The 19,941-nt window shown below is 46.8% G+C and overlaps 1 protein-coding gene across 1 annotated transcript in view; it reads left to right on the top strand.

The window, feature by feature from the left end:
• Positions 1–19,941, top strand: part of LOC119424825 (rho guanine nucleotide exchange factor 40) — a gene marked incomplete in the record, with an annotated part of 86,080 nt that overhangs the window by 15,030 nt on the left and 51,109 nt on the right. The window contains 6 exon segments of the mRNA XM_037692330.1: positions 17,352–17,475; positions 17,552–17,645; positions 18,156–18,242; positions 18,335–18,451; positions 19,177–19,275; positions 19,391–19,678. Coding sequence (XP_037548258.1) covers positions 17,352–17,475; positions 17,552–17,645; positions 18,156–18,242; positions 18,335–18,451; positions 19,177–19,275; positions 19,391–19,678 — 809 coding nt within the window.

Below are 19,941 nucleotides of genomic sequence, written 5' to 3'. Positions count from 1 at the left end.
GAGTGAGTTGCAATAGTCGAGCCTGGATGTAATGAATGCATGAATTACTGTCTCCAGGTTATTTTTGGACAATATGGGCTTCAGCTTAGACAGTCGCCTCAGCTGGAAAAATCAGGATTTAACAATCATATTTACATGATTGTTGAGTTTCAGAGAAGGGTCAAGTATCACTCCTAGATTAGTGACTCTTTGTTTTACTAACGGTGACAGAACGGATAGGTCGATGCAGTGGTTGGTGATTGTGTCATTGGGAGGAAACAGCATAACTTCAGATTTCTTCTCGTTGAAACTCAAGAAATTTAAAGCCATCCAATCTCTGATGTCAGCCAGGCAGTCCAGTAACGGTTGAATAGAGCGAGTACCGTTGAGTCTGAGGGGAAAGTAGATTTGGCAGTTGTCGGCGTAGAAATGAAAAGGTATGTTATGTTTCCTGAAAATAGCACCTAGTGGCAGCAGGTATAAAGAAAATAAAAGAGGACCAAGGATGGACCCTTGCGGTACCCCCCATTTAAGCGCTGCCGAGGCTGAACTAAAATCTTTGATGGAGACACAAAAGGAACTGTCAGCGAGGTAAGATCTAAACCATTCGAGGGCTGACCCAGTGATGCCCACCCACTGCTCTAACCTCGCAATGAGGATCTCGTGGTCGATTGTATCAAAGGCAGATGTGAGGTCCAGTAAGAGAAGGAGCACAGAATCACCAGCGTCTGTGAATAGGAGAATGTCGTTAAAAACCTTGAGTAGAGCAGTTTCAGTGCTGTGGAGAGGTTTAAAGCCAGACTGGAATAGCTCTAAGATGGCATTATCCTCTAGAAAGCATTTCAGCTGGGACTCCACTATTTTTTCCAGCAGTTTAGCGACAAATGGGAGTCTGGAGACAGGCCGGAAGTTGGACCTGACTGAGGGGTCAAGGCTAGGTTTTTTTCAGGAGAGGTTGGACAGCAGCATGTTTAAAAGTTATTGGTACCACACCTGAGGCTAAGCTGCTGTTCACAATGCCAAGAACAGGAGGGCCCAGAACAGGAAGAAGCTCCTTAAGGAGTCGAGGGGTGACAACGTCAAAAGGGGAGCCAGATGGCTTCATGCCACACATGACCTGCTCCAGGGAAGACAGAGAGATGGGCTCGAAGTGGTCCAGAACAGCAACACAATGAGTTGGGATGGACGGATCATGAGCAGGTGGAGAAATGAGTGCCCGGGTGTTTGCAACTTTTTCAGAAAAGAAATGGAGGAAGTTTTCACACAGCTCAGTTGAAGCTTCTAGAGGTGAAGGTTCACTGAGGTGTAGAACTGAGTTCAGGGTGGAAAAAAGGGCTCGGGGGTTGTGGGAGTTTGAGGCAATTATTGCAGAAAAGAACTTCGATTTGGCGGCTTTAACTGCCTTCTGATAATGACGCCAACTCTCCTTTAGGATTTGAAAAGAAACCTGAAGCCTGTCTTTCCTCCACCTGCGTTCAGCTCTCCTACACTGCTGTCTAACCGCTTGAGTGACGTCATTAAGCCATGGTTCTGATAAAAGTTTTGTTTTCCTGGTTTTAACGGGAGCAACACGGTCCAGAATATTTAAGCAAACAGAGTTAAGCTGAGAGGTTAGCTCCTCGGTGGAGAGAGACACTGAGAGCTGATCGATCCTCTCAGAGCTAAAAGCTTTGTAAAACGTGCAGCAGTGAAACGGTTAATGGCGCGTGAAGTACGTGCAGAATCACATGACTTAGCAGTAGGACAAGGCGGGATGATATCAAACAAGACAGGCATATGGTCTGAGAGAACGTTGTCACCGATTACCAAATTACAAACAGAGACATCACGTGTTAAAATGAGATCCAGAGTGTGGCCGTGTTGTTGGGTGGGAGCATTTACATGTTGAGTTAAATTAAATGAGTCCAACAAATCAAGGAAGTCCTTCACTAACGGCTTCTCCTGACAACAGACGTGAATATTAAAGTCACCAACAATAATAAAGTGATCATATCTTGGTGTGATGTAAGCCAGAAAATCAGAGAATTCACTTATGAAGTCCTTGGAACGAGGGGGGCGATAAACAATCGCACACAGAACGGGAGGGGAATGTTCGAGTTCAAAAGCACTCAGCTCAAAGGGTGTTGTCTACCGGCCCGGCGCTTGGACCGTCCTGGAGGCGCTGTTTTTGAAAATCTGCAACCGTTGGCGCGCACCACCCCCACCATGGCTGGTTCTGTGTCGGACCAGATCAGGACGTGCCTCATCAACAAAAGACTAGATTTTCTTTTTCTCACGGAATCCTGGTTGCCTTTGGATGATTCAAGCGCCTTGGTGGAACTTTTACCTCCGGACTGTCTGTGTTTTAATGCCCCGCGGCCATCAGGTCGGCGGGGTGGTGGAATATTAACTGTATTTAAATCAAACTTTTCCTGTAAACAGTTGTCCACCCTCATGCCCTGCTCCAGCCTGGTCCGGGCACGTAGGAAGCTGGCTGTGGAAACGTTGACCACGCAGAGCTTTGAGTTTTACCAGCCGGCCGGCACATTTACCCCGGCGTCTGGATCGATATCTCCGAGAAGGCAGGCTTGGGGCCCAGCGTAAACAAGCACGCACGTCTGCCAGAAGGGGTGGAAGAGGGGGGGTCACGAGTCACGATCAAAATGGTCCAAATCAGCTACAGCAGATACAGACAATCGAAGATCGAGGAGCTGTTGTCGGTCATACACAAGCAGCGAGTTGATATCCCAGACAAAAAACGAAAAAAGCAGAAATAATCCAAACAGTATCGTCAGAGGTAGATTGCAGGCCATGTACACGGGCGCCATCTTACCCGAAGTCATGAACGATTATGTAATTTTTAAACTCGACATTAACATAATAAAACCCGAGTAGAACTTGAGTATTTGATGACGTCATAGATCTCAAGATACAAAAATAAATAAATAAATAAAACTGCAAAAAAAGGTAATTATTTACAAAAAAAGGACCAACAAAACATTGGGAGCATATATTATGCTCCTACCATTTATCATACTGCAAATAAGTCACAGGAAAATCTAAACTATTAGTTATTATTATTAAACTGCAAACGTGAAGAAACATGCAGCATGTCAAAAACGAAACTTAAAACAGTGTGTGGGGGAGGGGGGTCGACCACCCCACACCACCGCCAGCTGTGGTGCGCATTGTTTAGTTTTAGAGATTAATATGTTTATAGATTTTTTTTATAGGTTTAGAGATTAATATTTTTTGCTTTTTGTTTGTGAAACAAGGTCAGAGGAAGCTGGTTCTGGTTCGGTGGATTGGATCCGGTGTTACACCATACTCTGTGACCTGCAACAGTGCAACACCGCCCCATACGGTCATACGGTGGTCACATAATATGACGTCACTACGGATACTCGACGTTACATTTTTAACCTCGATAGATGTCCTAGCAATCGATGTATAGATTACTCGAGTACTCTGTTAATGCCCTAGTGAAGGCTAACGTTTGTGCACCCTCTCCCCAGTCATTTTCACCAACCTCATACACGGTTGGACTGAGCTAGCAGTACTAGCCGCCCTATGCTCTGGTCTTATTTTCATTGGTGAAGGCAAGCGTTCGTGCACCCTCTCCCAATCATTTTCACCAACCTCATACACAGTTGGACCGAGCTAGTGGAACTAGCCTCCCTACGTTCTGGCCTTGTTTTCTTAATTGGTGAAGGCAAATGTTCACGCTCCCTCTCCTAGTCATTTTCACCAACCTCATAAACGGTTGGACTGAGCTAGCGGTGCTGGCCTCTCTGAGTTCTGGCCTTGTCTTAATTGGTGAAGGCAAGCGTTGGCACCCCCTCTCCCATTTGTCCTCGTTTTACCAGCCGAGCTAGCGGCGTTAGCCTGTCTGAGTTTCTTTGCCTTGTTAATTAGTGACGGCAAGCGTGCGCACCCCTTCTCCCAATTCTCAGCCTATCCTTGCATCCTTGTTTTCGCCCTGTATCCTGGACGTATCTGGTGGTGCCAGCCCCTTTGCTGAGTTACAGTTTTTTACTTGGGTAAACTGCCTAAAGCAAGGAGCATGGACGGCTCTCACTGCTGCACAGATTGTGGGGCCGTGCTCCAGGCAGAGGACGGTCGCGACCTGTGTCCTGCCTGTCTTGGACATGACCATCTGGTGGAGGCCCTGTCAGAGAACCCCTGCATGAACTGCAGCTTTATGCCTCATGCTGTGAGGGTGGCTCGGCTGACCCAGTTTCGCCCCGAGCTCGGCGATGACCTCCCGCCTTCTGGGCAGGAGGCTCCAACTAGGCACTCAAAGCTCCAGTCTGAGGCCGCAGTCTCTGTGGCCCCTCCTAGGAAGAGGTGAGCCAAGTCTGATCAGGGCCTCTCCACGAAGGTGGAACAGCTGTCCACAGAATTGGCAGAGATGACGTTCCTTTTTCAGGCACACCAACTGGGGGCTGATGTGGGGCGGAGGAGGATGTGTTATCCTTGGCTGCCTCTGCCTCTCACTTTTTAGGTGAGGAGGAGGGCCAGTCATCTCAAGTCTTAGAGACTGGTTCATGCAGGTTCATGGAGCATGCATCAAGATATTTAGAGACTGGTTCACTTTCTTCATCTCGCAGCGCAGCTAGTGGGTCAGGTGATGGTTTGATGCAGAGCGTCATGCGTATGGCCCTGAGACAACTGCAGCTGGACGTCCCGCAACCAGAGGAGTCCACCCCTGGAAGTGCCTTCTTCAGGCGCAGACGGACCCTCCTTCCTTTTCCGTCCCTCCATCAGAGGAGTACCTGGGCCTCCTCAGTGAGGTGTGTGCTCAGGATTCTTTGTGACATCGTTGATATTAGTCATTCAGTGCTTTCAGCATCACCCTCTAGTGGTCAGGAGGGATGAAATAGAACGAAAGTTACGTATGTAACTACGGTTTGTTAAAGACGTGATCTGCTGCGGGCCACTGGATCCGGAAACCCCCCCAGCCCATGTCTTTACCCATGGCTTGAACCCTTCCCAGAAGTGGCAACTATACTAATCAATAAATCAAGGAAACGTCAATTAAGTTTTATCAATTATATTAGAAAAAAGGCAGTAAAAGATTACAATTCACAGCGCTGGACTCTATTCAGTCTGTGACGCGTTCACAGACCCGGAAGAAGAGCCCCGATGTCTCGTGTCATCATTAATTTATACAGCCCTAGGCTCCGCCCTTCGCAGAAGGGGGAGCTCAACCTGTCAGTGTATGAGAGGGCGTGACTAAGTGTGGTCTTATGTGTACTGACGTGTAAGGAAAAACATGAGACGGTGCTTTAAAGCCTTTCTTACGTGAGGGTCAAGCTGATTAAACTATTTCTTGACAGATATTGAATTATCAGGGAGACTCTCTTAAGAGTTTGCTAGCCTAGTTTAACCCAGTCAGAACCGGGTCACAATTTCATTATAATCCCATCTCTGAGCAGATCAAACTCATAAAAGCAGTCTAGATTGAAAATATCTTAACAGGTTCTATGAATCCCGGATGACCGCCAGAGCTTCTCTGTCACTCAGAATCCTTGCATTCCGCGAGAAGATTCTGTAGGAGCAGAGCTGCGAATGAAGTCAGGCTATATAGCCTCTGATTGGTCATCCATGTCACACCTGTGACTCCGTTGGTATTACTACTTGAACAGCGCATGCGCAAAGGGAACATTCAGCGCTTTCAGCACCGCCCTCTGGCGGTCATCCGGGATTCATAGAACTGTAGTTACACATGTAACTTTTGTTTTAGCTCGGCAATAAACAATTGTATCTTCAGCATAGAGATGCAAGGAGGCATCATGAATGTTTTGGCCTACATTACTTACATAAATTGTAAGAGTGGGTCCTAAAACTCAGCTTTGTGGCACACCATTACTGACCGTTAAATCACTAGATGAAGTACCATTGTGTTGTACACAATGCCTCAAACCTGAGAGATAGTTAGTAAACCAGCCAACAGTGTGATCTGAGAAACCGATATCTGAGAACTCATGGCATGTTTTGATCTACCGTATTGAAAGCTTTGGACAGGTCTAAGTAAAGTGCAGCACAGTAATCCTTAGCGTCCAAAGCTTTAATATCATTAAAAACGTTTAGCGAACCAGTCATTGTGCTATGTTGTTTCCTGAAGCAAGATTGGCGAGGAGATAAAATATTAAAAGAGTCCAAATACTTTTTGACTTGAGTATTTATCAGTTTTTTATAAAACCTTAGTTAAAATGCAAAGTTTGTAGATTGATCGATAGTTGTTTATTATAGTGGGGTCTCCTCCCTTCAATAATGGCAGCACAAAACTTTCCAAGCATCTGGACCAACATTATTATGTGTGGACAAATTAAAAATGTATGACACTGGTTCAGCTATAATTTGTGCAGCTAGATGTAAGAAATAAGGAGGGAGGTCATCAGGACCTGCAGATTTTCTAGAATATTGACCTATTAACACTTTTATCACGTGAATCTAAAGGACGGCCTTCCAAGTGTTTACTAGCATGTGGGCATACCAACATGTGGAAACAACACGCTGGACCGTGTTTACACAAACGTAAAAGATGCATACAAAGCTGAACCCCGCCCCCACCTAGGACTATCTGATCACATCTCAATCCTCTTGGTTCCTGCTTACATGCCCCCGCTGAGACGCTCCAGACCGGTTCAAAAGAAAGTTAAATGTTGGATCCAGAACAGTGGCCCCATACTTAGAGATTGTTTTGAACAAACAGACTGATATGTTTTCAGAGAAGCTGCTGAAAATGGAGGATCACTTGTAGTGAACCTAACCTGATGTCAAACTAAGCCTAAGGTCAAAACACTTGACCTTAAGAACCTTGTGGGACAGAAACTGTTATTTCATTGATCTGCATCCAGAAATACAGTTTGACCCATCCTGAGACTTTCTTTCTTGAATTAATCAAGTAGAAAAGACAATTCTCTATGATCATTACTATTTTACAAATGTTTGATAATCAAATTGTGTTAGTTCAAACAATGTTTACAGGTTGAAGAGAACTACTCATTTTTATTTTACATAAACAGTAAGTAATGATTTTTATTCCTCATTCAAAGAAGAAATCAGGGTAATATGCATTTCTTGATTTTTCTGTCTTCAATGAGCAAATTTGTAAGTGTGTTAAAGTTCAAGTTTCGGTCAACTAAAAGTTTACTGAAAAGAAATGTCATGTTTAACTTTTACAGCAGATAATAGGAGTAGAGACTCCACGAAGTCTGGTTTTCTCCAATAATCTTTCTGTCTGTTTTAAACAAACTTAATCTCTATCCTTGAATTTTCATAACACCTTACATCACAAACCACACCTCTGTTCTGGTCCATCGACCAATCAAAAAGCTCTAAAATGACCCGGAAGTCGAACCCATTTAAATGTGGCAACTTCCCGGTTCTCTAGAGTCTGGCTCGGATGCAGCTCATGGAGAAGTGTCAAAAAAAGGTCTGATGTCTGTGTCGAGTCTCTGTCGAAGAGAGACGCGACGAGATGAAAAGAGCTTAAAGGAGTAGAGCTCTGAAGGAGTTCAGAGTTCTGGAATCCAGAATGCAGGGACGATTTTGGGAATTATAACTTCTGTTTGGATAACCTCGCATGACTCTCGAAGTATTTTAGCTGTTCTCAACGGAGACGCTGAAAGAGTCAAAAGAAGGACTTCAAGCCGACCTGACCTATCATCAACCAGGTAAAAGTTCTATTTCGACCAAGCATACCATGACCAAGCTGAGATCTGAAAGAGCGTGCCCGTTCTGGCCAAACAGATAAATTCCCTCCCACATCTCTCTGTAAGATAAATCTCCATTTTCCATCTTAAACTCTCCTTTCTCCTAAAATCATTACAGATATTTTAGAAATGTCTGAAGCAAAGTTCTCAATCACCGCCGTGTGATTGATGTCTGTCTGTTTCTGCTGAAAAGTGAGGACAATCGCCGTATTGTTACCACTTCCTGTGAAACTAGCCATGTTATTGTTTTCATATTTTGCCAAATTAATGTAAATGTTTGATGTTAAACTTTGATTCTGCAAATAAATGACCGCATTCATTTTGATGGGTCGAAGATAAATAACGTCTCTCGTTACATTTCTGTTAAACTCAATGCACGACATGTACACAGTCAGAAAAATGAAGAACCCGTGAAAATGTATGAATATATCCTGCATATGTCATACTACACACTTGATCTGGAAAAATACGCATCCTCAGTTCTGAGATACATTAGCACATGTACTGACACCGTCTCCACCATAAGATGTGTTAAAAGTTACCTGAACAGAAAACCTTGGCTGAATGCAAAGGTGCACACCCTGCTGGAAGCCAGGAACACTGCTTTCAGGTCTGGAAACTCAAGGGAGCTGAGAAGGACAAGGAAAGAGCTGGTTGCTGGTATTAAGAGGGCCAAGGCTACATATGCACAGAGGATCGAGGGTCAATTCACCTCTCAAGACCCACGGAGCATGTGGAGGGGCATTAAGTGCATAACAGATTATAAGGGAAGGAGTGAACAATGCCCCAAAGACCCATCTCTTCCTAATGCCCTCAACAAGTTCTATGCATGCTTTGAAGACCCAAACAGACCACCCAGCACCAGACTCACCTCACCACCGGATGAAGAGCATCTCAGCGTGTCCTCAGCAGAAGTAAGAAGTACTTTCAGGAGGATTAATCTGCACAATGCAACCGGCCAGACAACACCCCCGGGAAAGAGTTGAAAGAATGTGCTGATCAGCTCTGCGTGGTACTCGCAGACATCATTATCACCTCACATACCCTGGCAACAGTTCCCACCTGCCTGAAGACCACCATCATCATCCCTGTAACAAAAAGCTCTACAGTGACTGGTCTGAATGACTATCGGCCAGCGGCCCTCACCCCAAATTAAATGCTTCGAAAAACTGGTCATGACCCATATCAAAACAACCATCAACATCAATGAGGACCCTCATCAGTATGCATACCGTGAGAACCGATCAACAGAGGATGCCATCTCCTATGTGGTCCACACTTCGCTCAACCACCTGGAGAAGAAAGACTCTTATGTCCGTATGCTCTTTGTGGACTTCACATATGCCTTCAACACCATGATCCTCCAAACCCTGATGGACAAACTATTCACACTAGGACTAAGCCCCTCCATTTGCAACTGGGTCCTAGACTTCTTAATAAACAGACCACAGTCATTGAGGATCCACAACTTCTCCTTCTCTACCATAACCCTCAGCACTGGCTCTCCTCAAGGATGTGTTGAGTCCTCTCCTGTTTATTCTGCTCACATATAATTGTGCACCCACCCATCCAGGCTGTCATATTGTAAAGTTTGCAGTTGACAGCGGTAGTGGGATACATCACAAACAATGATGAGTCCAGCTACAGACAAGAGGTGGAACACCTGGAGAGCTGGTGCAAAGAAAATAACATTCACATCAATGTGAAGAAGACAAAGGAGATGATCGTTGACTTCAGAAAGAACAAACACACCTACACCCCTCTGAACATAAGAGGATCTGCAGTGGAAGTGGTCTCCAGCTACAAGTACTTGGGTGTACACATGAATGACAACCTCAGCTGGAGCAACAATACCACCAGCCTGATCAAGAAAGCTCATCGGAGACTCTACTTTCTCAGGCGGCTGAGACGAGCTGGACTGGGAAGCTCAGTCTTCATCTCCTTCTACAAGTGTGCAGTGGAGAGCATCTTATGCGCCAGCATCAACGTGTGGCATGGAGGCTGCACAGCTGCAGAAAGAAAAGCTTTGCAGAGAGTGGTGAAGGCTGCACAGAAGTCTGTTGGAGTTAGTCTCCCCACCATCACAGACATCTACACCTCCAGATGCAGGAAGAGGGCCACCTGCATCATGAAGGACCCCACTCACCCAGCACACACACTTTTTGCCCCACTCCTCTCGGGAAGGAGGTTGATGAGCATTAAGTGTAGAACCACTAGACTGAGGAACAGCTTCTACCCTGAAGCTGTTAGACTCATGAATCTTTAACCAGAATAATTAGTGAAAAATCACATCATGTTGCTGCTGATCTGTTTCATGTTGATATGTTCAAGTGTTCATCTGCTCACACACTCATGCTCATGTTCATGCTGCTGTTCGAGGTAATGTTTTTATGCTATTAGTGCTTAGTGTATTTTTAGTTTATGTTTTTCTTAGTTTATATCTTAGATGTTATTATTGTTTTTCTTTTACATTTTATTGTTGGATGTAACTGGGACATAATTTTGTTCCACCACATGTACCACATGTGGTGCGAACGACAATAAGGAATCTCTGACTCTGACTCTTTAGAAACTTCACAAACAGAGAATGGGGAATCAAGAAAGTATGATTTACTGAGGTGTGACTTGTAGGAGAAGTAGGTGATTTACTAGTTGACGAGTACTGGCAGACCAATACAGCTGCAACCCTGGCTGTTGCTGAGGCAAAAGATCTATCTGTTAGGAGTTCAATTAGGACTTGGGTAGAGATTCTTGACTGGCGCCAAGAAGATTCTGGCAAACCATCAAGCAGCTAAGACGGGGAAAGCATCACTTTACTAACACTGTCCGTAGTGGAAGTGGGGTGCTTTTGACCTCAACCAGTGATAGTGCAGGTGGTGGAAAAAAATATTTCAAAGACCTTCTCAATCCCACCAGCATGTCTTTAATGAAGGAAACTGGGTATGGCTTTAAAGAGAGTCCACCCATAACCAGGTCTGAGATTGCCGAGGTAGTTATAATGCTTTGTGATTGTAGGACTCCAGGGGTGGACAAGATCCACCTTGTGCTCTGGATGTCACTAGGCTGCCTTGGTTGACATGTCTTTGCGACGTCTAATGTACATTGGATGCAGTGCTACTTGACTGAGAGATTGGAATGGTGGCGGCTGTGGAACACTCAACCAGCTCTTTACATTTGTTAGGATCCTCGAGGGAGCATAGGAGCTTGCCTAAACAGTCTACATGTATTTGGTGGACTTGGTGAAGGCATTTGACAGTGTTTCCTGAGGTACCTTGTGGGGTTGCTCAGTGTGTATGGGACTGGGTGTCAATTTCTATAGGCCATTCGGTCCATATACAAGCTGTGCAAGACTTTGATTGGCAATACGAGCAGTAAGATGAACCCCTTCAGGGTGAAAGTGGCAGTCCTCCAGGACTGCCTGTTGTCAGTGATCCTGTTTAAAACCTTTAGAAACCTTTTTGTAGCACAGCCAGGGGGTGGATTGGCCCCAGGATTACTTCATACTACTTTGGGATGAAGTGGTCTTGTTGGCTTCATTGTGTTGTGATCTTCAGTTCTATTTCGTATAGGCTTCACCCTTTAAGGCTGTCACTGATGGGTTTATCCCGATATGCGAAGCATTGCACTGAAAAATTTAGTCCACGCCCACCTGCTGTGTGGGCCCCACCTGGTCCATATAAATTACATTAAGAGCGTGAAATCGGCTCCCATTTTTTCTTCAGCAGGCTAATAGCACTGTCAGAAGAACGAAGAAGGAAAGTAGTGTAGATGACCATCCTTTGTTAAGAATGCTTGGCCCGGCATGTCAACCTCCGGTCGTCCAGTGAGCCCTCCTCCCTGAGGAGAAGCTGCCAAGCAGTCTTGTTTCAAGGTAAGCGCCGAGGAGTATTTCTCAGTGACAGGTCTCTACACGCAGGACAACGCCATCTTGTAATTTTTCTCTTATCGCCAACCCTCGTAGCGAATCGGATGGTTCCTCCGGGACAGGCGGCGCTCAGCTGCAGCCCCTGCTGCTCATTCCCTCCTGGAGAGCATAGTGTCGGTGGAGGGGGGCTGAGCGAATGCTCACCTCATCCCTCCTCGTTTCGCATCGGCGATCACACCGCTCCCGGCCGACGGCGCCCTCTGGGGTTGCCCGGTGTAACCCAGGAGGCGGCTGACATGAAGGGACCCCTTTTTTACGTCCCACGCCTTTTCTGCCAGTTCGGATGATCCGGTGGGAAGGTTATTTTTTCTAGGTTCCATTCCGGCTCACGGTCTTGATCCATCTGGCCTTGTTTTCCCAACAGGACGTCCTACGGGTGAGGCCACAGCCGGTTTTCCTGGTAGATTGGGGGGCCATTCTCCACAGTCCGCACCCATCTTCAGAGCAGGGGTTCACCGAGCGGAAAGTCCCTCAGTGCCCCATGGAGCCAAGCCTGACGGAGGCTTCATTGGAGCAAGATGTCCAGGTGGACCAACGTCCCATGCCTCCGGTTAGCGTAACCCAGACGGTGACACCGCTCTCCAACTGAGCTCACCAGCATGCGTTCCAGATGGCCGCAGCAAACAACACGTTACGCTGTTGGCATACACATTCAGAGGCGGGAAGAGACGGTGGGCCCTCTGACCTTCGGCTCACTCCGCTCTCGTAGCGGCTGTTTGCTAACGACGCTATCGGCCCCTGCAGTACGCTCCGTCTACAGGGCAGCTGACGTCATACCCAACCGGTGCGCCTCTTTTGCTGTCTGCCGCCCCGGATCGCAGCCGGAGAACGCGGTCCCAGAGGTTCTCCTGGCTCATCACTCCACCTTCCTCTCAGGAGAGCTACAGAAGCTTTTTGTTGGAGGGCCTTTCATCAGCGAGAGATCATTTCAAGATGCTCCACGGCTGCACAACGCCTCCCCAGCTCTGCTATGCCAGCCCCTCCCGTCAGACGACCTCGGCTTCTGGAAGTTCAATTTTCCCGGACTATGCCAACACGGGGCCCTCTAGGACAACAAACAGAGCTCAAGGGAAGATAACCAGGTGTCGGTTTGCTGGAGGTGTGTTGATGACACAAGATATGGTATAACATCATTTTATGATGAAATGGCTTTTAGCCAGGCTGTCAGCACAGATGATCTGACAAGCGGCCCCATCACACACACTCATCACGAATGAGCCTTTGTAAGGTTGTTTCATTCACTGCCAGCGATGCCAACACATGCTCCCGCGGCTCGAGCAACCTTCACCTATAAGGCGCTGCGTTATGAAAGCGCGCACGCAGCTCTCAGTGCCCGCCGTTCACGTCAACGTTAACGTGAGACCGCGGTACAAGCCCAGTAACGTATCTCGCTCTCTCACCAGCTCACATCAGCATGCGAGTTCACAGCATCAACGCGTGCCCGCTTGATAACTTAATAACGAGTGGAAATGAGCGAGCGCTCCAGATGGATAAGCGAACCATTTTCATCCGGGGATTCACGCTGCAGTACATCTCAAACCTGGTGCGGAGGAACTCTAATGACGTTTTTCTGTCATTTCTAGAACAGATCTCGTCCCCTCTCTCAGAAGCTTAGGAAATTCTGATTTAAATGTAATTTTCCAGAGTCTCAGAAGGAGAGGAAAACGCAGGGTTCCTCTCTCGTCGCTTCCTGGTCCCAACGAACCAGAAAGATGAGATTTATTCTAGATTTGTCAATTTTGAACTGTGAGAAATAACACTCCATTAATGTGCCCGAGCCGCTCTGCAGCCGCCGCACAGAGCAGGGAGGAGAATTCTGCTTTATCTGGACACCTGCTGCTTCTGAGCAGTTTGTACAGACAGGTTGCAGCAGTGCGACTCACGTGAACCGGTTGAGTGATATCAGCTGTTTTCTGTCAGCAGATCTCAGTCACACATGTCAAACCTCACAGAGGCACACACATTTAACGAGCTGTGGGGGCGCTGTGGTTCTCCACACAGCAGCCCATTTAAATGTTTTTGAAGTGTCGCACGGGTTTTTTGAATGTGATTCTTCAACACTTTGCCTTGAGCTGCAGAATCATCAGAGTTTTTCATTCACACAGACAGCAAGTGACTGTTGCTTACATAACTGGCAGGAGATGTATGCACTCAACCCATGTGCCACATTGTGAGACAGATGCTGTGTGGGGCACACCCAATCTGCTCTCCATTGGAGTAGGGTACATCTCATGTATTCTGAACAGGGGATGGATGTGATGTCCAAAGACAGTCCCTTTCGGCACGGGGACCTGGGACCTTCTACCCAGAGCTATGGCTCAGACACGGCAGAAATCCTGCGAGCAGCTGTGGATGTGTAGCAACACAAGAGAATGTTCAATGTCAACTATAATTATCGTGGAGCCACGGGACGATCCACCACTAGGGGTGAACGTGTCTGCTCACAGCCTGTGGTCGTAATGCTTCTTCACCTCCCTCTCTCCCTCTGATAACACGTTTTCTGAACCGAGCTCAGGAGGAGGGACTGACAGCTCCTCTGTCCCAAGTGTGTGAACAGGCATACGACACTTGTTATCGGGACGCTCGTGGAACCTGCCGTGGAGGGAGGATGCTCTCCTCCAGGCAGGAGGAGCGATCAGGAGTAACTCAGAATAGGCCAGCACCTGTGGTCTGGCCGCTGTGCGGATCCTTTTGAGAGGATGGATCTCTCTCAAGATGTAGTGCATACGATTCAGGATTCACATGTTGCAACCACCACAGTGCTGTTCACATCAAGTGGTCAGTTTTTCAGCGCTGCTGTACAGAGAAAGGTGTAGAGGCCATTTCATGTTCACTAGGTGGTGTGCCGTCTTTTCTGCAGCAGCTGATGGACAGAGATCTGGCATTCAGCTCGTGTAAAATGTTCACTGCGGCCATCTCTTCCTGTCACGAAATTTTCGAGACAGAACAACTTTAATCATCCGCTGATGAAACATTTTGTAAAAGGTGTACAGAGAAGGCGTAGAGGCCACTTCATGTCCACTGGACGACATACTGTCGTTTTCTGCAGCATTCGATGGATAATCTGGCGTCCAGCACGATTATCGTATTTTGCAGCCATGTTTTTCTTCTTGTCTCAAAGTTGTCAAAGACGGAACAACCTTTAGTCATCCTCTGATGGAGCATTTTGACTCAGATTGAAATAGCAGCTGTGGGCCTGTTTGCGACACGAGAAAACGCTCAGCATCAATTATGGTTTTCTCTGAGCCCGTGAGACGAACCACCGCTGGGGGTGGATGCGTTTGCCCACAGCCCATGGTCCAAAATGCTTCTGTACACATTTTTCCTCCACCTCCTCTGATTTTATGGTTCCTGAACCGAGTTCAGAAGGAGGGATTGACAGCTCTCCTGGTGGCCCCCGAACGCGTGAGCGCACCATGGTTTCCAATCCTGCAACGCCTACTGTTGGGGCGCCCGTGAAAACTGCCGTGGAGGGAGGACGCTGTCCTCGAGGCAGGAGGAGCGACCAGGAGTTTCCCAGAAATAGGCCAGCACCTGTGTGTCTGGCCGCTGAACGGATCCGCTTAGAGAGGATGGGTCTCCCACAGGATGTAGTGCGCACAATTCAGGTTTCACGTGCTGCATCTACCACAGCGCTGTACACATCAAAGCGGACAGCTTTTCAGCGCTGGTGTACAGAGAAGGGTGTAGAGGCCATCTCATGTCCATTAGGTGGCATGCTGTCCTTTCTGCAGCAGCTGATGGACAGAAATTTGGCGTCCAGCATGATTAAAACGTACGCTGCAGTCATCTCTTCCTGCCACGAAGGGTTTGGAGACAGAACAGTTTTTAATCATCCGCTGATGAAACATATTCTAAAAGGTGTACAGAGACGCAGGCTTGTTTCACACCCACTTGTTCCACAGTGGGATTTAACGCTGGTCCTGCAGGTCCTGATCAAAGCTCCATTTGAGCCTCTGGATCAGGTCCCAATTAAATTCTTGTCTCTTAAAACAGCCCTGCTGCTGGCTTTAACATCCGCTAAGAGGGTGATTGATTATCTGCCTTCTCTGTTGCTCCATCATGTCTTAGAATTCAGGCTGACGGCAGCTCAGCTGATTTAAGACCAAATCCAGCTTTATGCCTAAAAACATCACGAGCTCTTTTAAATCAAGAGTGATATCGTTGGAGGGTCCCCCCCCCCCCCCCACACACACACACAGATCAGAAGTAGCTTCTCTTCATCTTCTCTGTCCGGTGCGGGCGTTGACGTGTTACATAGCGTGCACAGCTGCAATGCATCAACATTTGTTTGTGCATTATAGAGATGCATCTGTAGGTCGCCCGTTATCCACCCAGCGCTTGTCACACTGGCTATGTGAGGCCATTTCTGAAGTCTACAGAGCATCAGATTTAGAGCCTCCTGTCAACCTCAGAGCACACTCGACCAGGGGTATTGCATCTTCGACTGCCTTGCATAATGGTATGTCAATGAAGGACATTTTGCACTGCGGCCGCATGGTCAACACCCTGCTCATTCATTCGCTTTTATATACGTGATGTGACGGCTCGTCCCATGACACATTCTGTCCTTAGTGTTTACAGATTGACTATTGTTGTTTCATGGAACTCCGTTTAACTCACATCTGTCTGCATGCATTGCAGTGTGAGATGTTATCAATAACAAATTGTGATTGTTATTTTGGTTCTATTGTCACTAATCAGTTCACGACTATTGTTACCAATCAGTTCATTTGATTAATAATCAGCTCTCCTGTTATTATTAATCTGTTCATACTGTTCAGCCGTAAACCAGTTGGTTCATGGCTCTTTTCAGCATTTTTCCCTCCCCGTTGAATTTTCCGGGGCGTTCATGCATTCAGAACGCATAGTTATACAACATGCGTCTGTGCATGGCACATAATTACGCAATGCGTAATTACGCACATGGGAAGTTGAGTGACAAGACGTTTTTTGGGCAATCTTCTGCTTCATACGGTGTTCGAATGGACCCAGTGAGGCGAGGACAACATCCGCTTCGCCCTTAACCCATCAGCGACAGCCTTAAAGGGCGAAGCTTATACGAAATAGAACGTTGGTCACGTACTGTAACCCCAGATTCTATGAGTATAGGCGTAGCCCTTTAAACGTCGGGCCTCACTGGCTCCTAAATGGCTGAAGAAAAAGCTATTTTGGGAGCCGATTTCCCGCTCTTAACGTAATTTATACGGACCGGGTGGGGCCCACACAACAGGTGGGCGTGGACTAAATTTTTCAGTGCAATGCTTCGCATATCGGGATAAACCCATCAGTGACAGCCTTAAAGGGCTACGCCTATACTCATAGAATCTGGGGTTACAGTACGTAACCAACGTTCTAACTGATGTGGTTTGCAACCAGGTGTGAAGCAGCTGGAATGATCAGCACCTCCTGATCTGAGGCCATGGTCCTGTGGACTGCCCTCTCTGGGTTGTGACTGAGGTGCTGTCTCAAGTTAAGAAGTTAAGTTGTGATCTTGGGATTTTTTTTTTTCATGAGTGTGGGAAAAATCGACAGAAGGACTGGTTCCGCTTCTCCAGTGTTGTGTACTCTGCTGGTCTGTTAGGGTGAAGAGGTGAGCTGAGCTGCAAGGCAAGGTCTCTGTTTATCATTTGATCTACATTCCTACCTGTGGTCACAAGCTCTGGGTAGTGCCCAACATATCAAGTTGAATCAGCAGTATGTCTTTGTATTGTTACATTTTTTGATTAGCTGTGGGTTTTCTGCAGGAACCAAAGACCGAGGAGGACGAGCTATCTTTACCGTCTCCTGTTTAAACTCTGTGTGGTTGAATCCCTACTGCAACAGTCCAGAGCTTCTCCGCCTCCTCCTCTACTACACCTTCACCCTCAGGTAGGCAGCTATAACCTCTTCTCAGCTCCCTCTCAGATAAGTCTGTCTCTCTGATATAACTTCCCATGTGGATCAGGAAGGAAGTGCGAGCCTTGGGGCTGACGGTGCTGGTGGACGCCCGCGGAGCTGCTCCTCCCTCGGCGTTGTTCTCCGCCTTCAGGTTGCTGCAGGTGAGGAAGGGTCACATGATCAAGACAAAAGTGAGACTCGGACAAACGTTTTAGATATTTTTCCAGCAGCGGTGTGTAGGAGCAGTTTCTTTTTTTAATCCAGATCAGTAAAAACTGAATCAGGCAAAGGCTCCGGTTAATGGAATTGTTTCTGAGTACAATAATTTTCTCCTGGTTCTGTTTACATGTCTGTGTTGTAGCAAAAAGATACGGGAGACAGGAAGACCCAGTTTGTTGGATTTTAACTATTTATTAGGAAAGTAATTACAAGCAAATGACAAGTAGCACCTGTTTAACCTCAGACTGTCACTGTGCTCATTTGAACAAGGTTTTTTAGTACGACAAACCAGCAGTGTTTCCAAAGGGTTGTATGGATTGGAGGGCAGCATGAGCTAACACTGAACCATGAACAGATATAAGACTGTACAGGACAACCCTGTTAAAGCTGTTGTTTTAATTAAACAAGCCTAATAAGTTACTTTTCTGATTCTCACTGCTGTGTGTGTGCAGGAGGACACGCCAGGCTCCATCCACATGATGTTAATCCTGCTTAACAAAGAGTCGTTTCTGTGTCTGGACAAACCTGCTTCCACCCAGGTAACACCTCACACCTGAACACACTCCTGACTGCTGCTCACCATGCACACTCATCCCTCTGTGTTTTTTTTTTTGTGTGTGTGTGTTGCTAGGTGGAGATGCTGAGTTCTTTGAAGTCCCTGCAGAAACACGTGGACCTCCGGCAGCTTCCTGCAGACTTTGGAGGATCGTTCCGCTTCAGTCAGAACAACTGGATCAGCTTCAGATCGGTCAGCACTCCCATCAGGCAGATAAACCAACATGTTACTTTTCTTTTTTTATCTCTGGTTCTGTTTTATTAAATGGGTTCAGTTCTCTCTGAGTCATATTGATGTTCACAACAATCATACTTTTACATTGGTGTAAACTAATTTTGTAAATACAAAAATAAGTGGTCTTAAAGTTGTTTTAGGTGCAAAATGAACATGAACATTCTTGCATCACCTGACTCTGCAGTGGTGTAGATACTTAAAGGCTCAGATCCACACTCAGCGGAGTAAAATAAATGTCATATAAGTGCCAGCAACTTCTAGTGTTGTTGTACGGTGCAGGAAAATAATAGGGAAAGCTCAGTTTAGGAATTGTTGAATTTGTTCTTTGTTGACAAACATACAGAATATAAAACACCATCCATGTCACCAGAGTGAATTCAGGGTCTTATAAACCCATAATGTGGAAACATTGATACAAAGCAACACCTCTGAACATTAATTGTAGCCATGTTCTGATCCAGTTACAAATCAGAGTACAAATCAGGCATTTTTCACTGATTGTACTGGAGCAGCTGCCATAATCCTTCATGCTGCAGTGTTCTCGGTGTATGACAGTCATAATAAGGTAGCTGTTGTCATGTAAAGGGCCAACGTGGCTCCAACACCTGAAACCTAAAATACAAACGGTGAGCAGTTCAGGAACAGGCTGCCAGACACGCAGTGACTTGTGTTCTTTCCACCAGAGGGTGGATCAGCTGACCAGACAGTGTAACGATGTGATCCAGCTGCTGCAGAAAAGCATCAGCATCCTGCAGAGCACTCCTGTACCTGCTGCCAAACAGGTAACACACAAGTTCACAGACACTACAGAAACATTCTGTGACCTCTGACCTTGCTGTTCAAGCCCCACCCCCCACCCCCCAAGTTGTCCCAGTTAAATGTATGTCCTCTCTGCAGGATGCTGAGCTGCTGCTGTCCAGGTACAAGGCAGTGATGGGTAGCATCCTAGGAGACATCCAGTTGGTCTGGCTGCAGCGAGAGGGCGGAGCCTCTCTGTCTGTGCTCCGCAGGGAGGAGGGAGGTGATGGTGTGTCAGAAGAGCAGCAGGCGGCTGTGGAGGAGGTGTCATCTCTGTACGAGGAGGTGGACGAGCTGCTGCACCGCCTGGTCACTCTGTACAACGCCAAGACTCAGGAACTCAACTTTGTCAAGGACTTCAGGAACCTGGAGCAGGACTTCAGCCTGGTGAGCCACCTGTGCAGGTTTCAGCACATCTGATGATGTCGTGGGTCATACCTGCCATGTTTCTGTAGGTCTTCAAACTCAATCTGAGGCTTTACTGCCACTGCAGTGCTGCCAGGTTGTTGTTAAACATCTCACATTGTTCTGTGGATCTGTTCTTTTTACTGGCAGCTGCATTTCTAACATCCTTCTACCAGTATACCCACTGTCCCTCCTCTAGACATGTCCAAACCACTGTCCCTCCTCTGGACATGTCCAAACCACTG

Source organism: Nematolebias whitei, chromosome 2 (assembly GCF_014905685.2).
Source record: "Nematolebias whitei isolate Nwh7 chromosome 2, NemWhi1, whole genome shotgun sequence".
NCBI lineage: Eukaryota > Metazoa > Chordata > Actinopteri > Cyprinodontiformes > Rivulidae > Nematolebias > Nematolebias whitei.
This window is presented reverse-complemented; position numbering and strand designations above follow the sequence as displayed.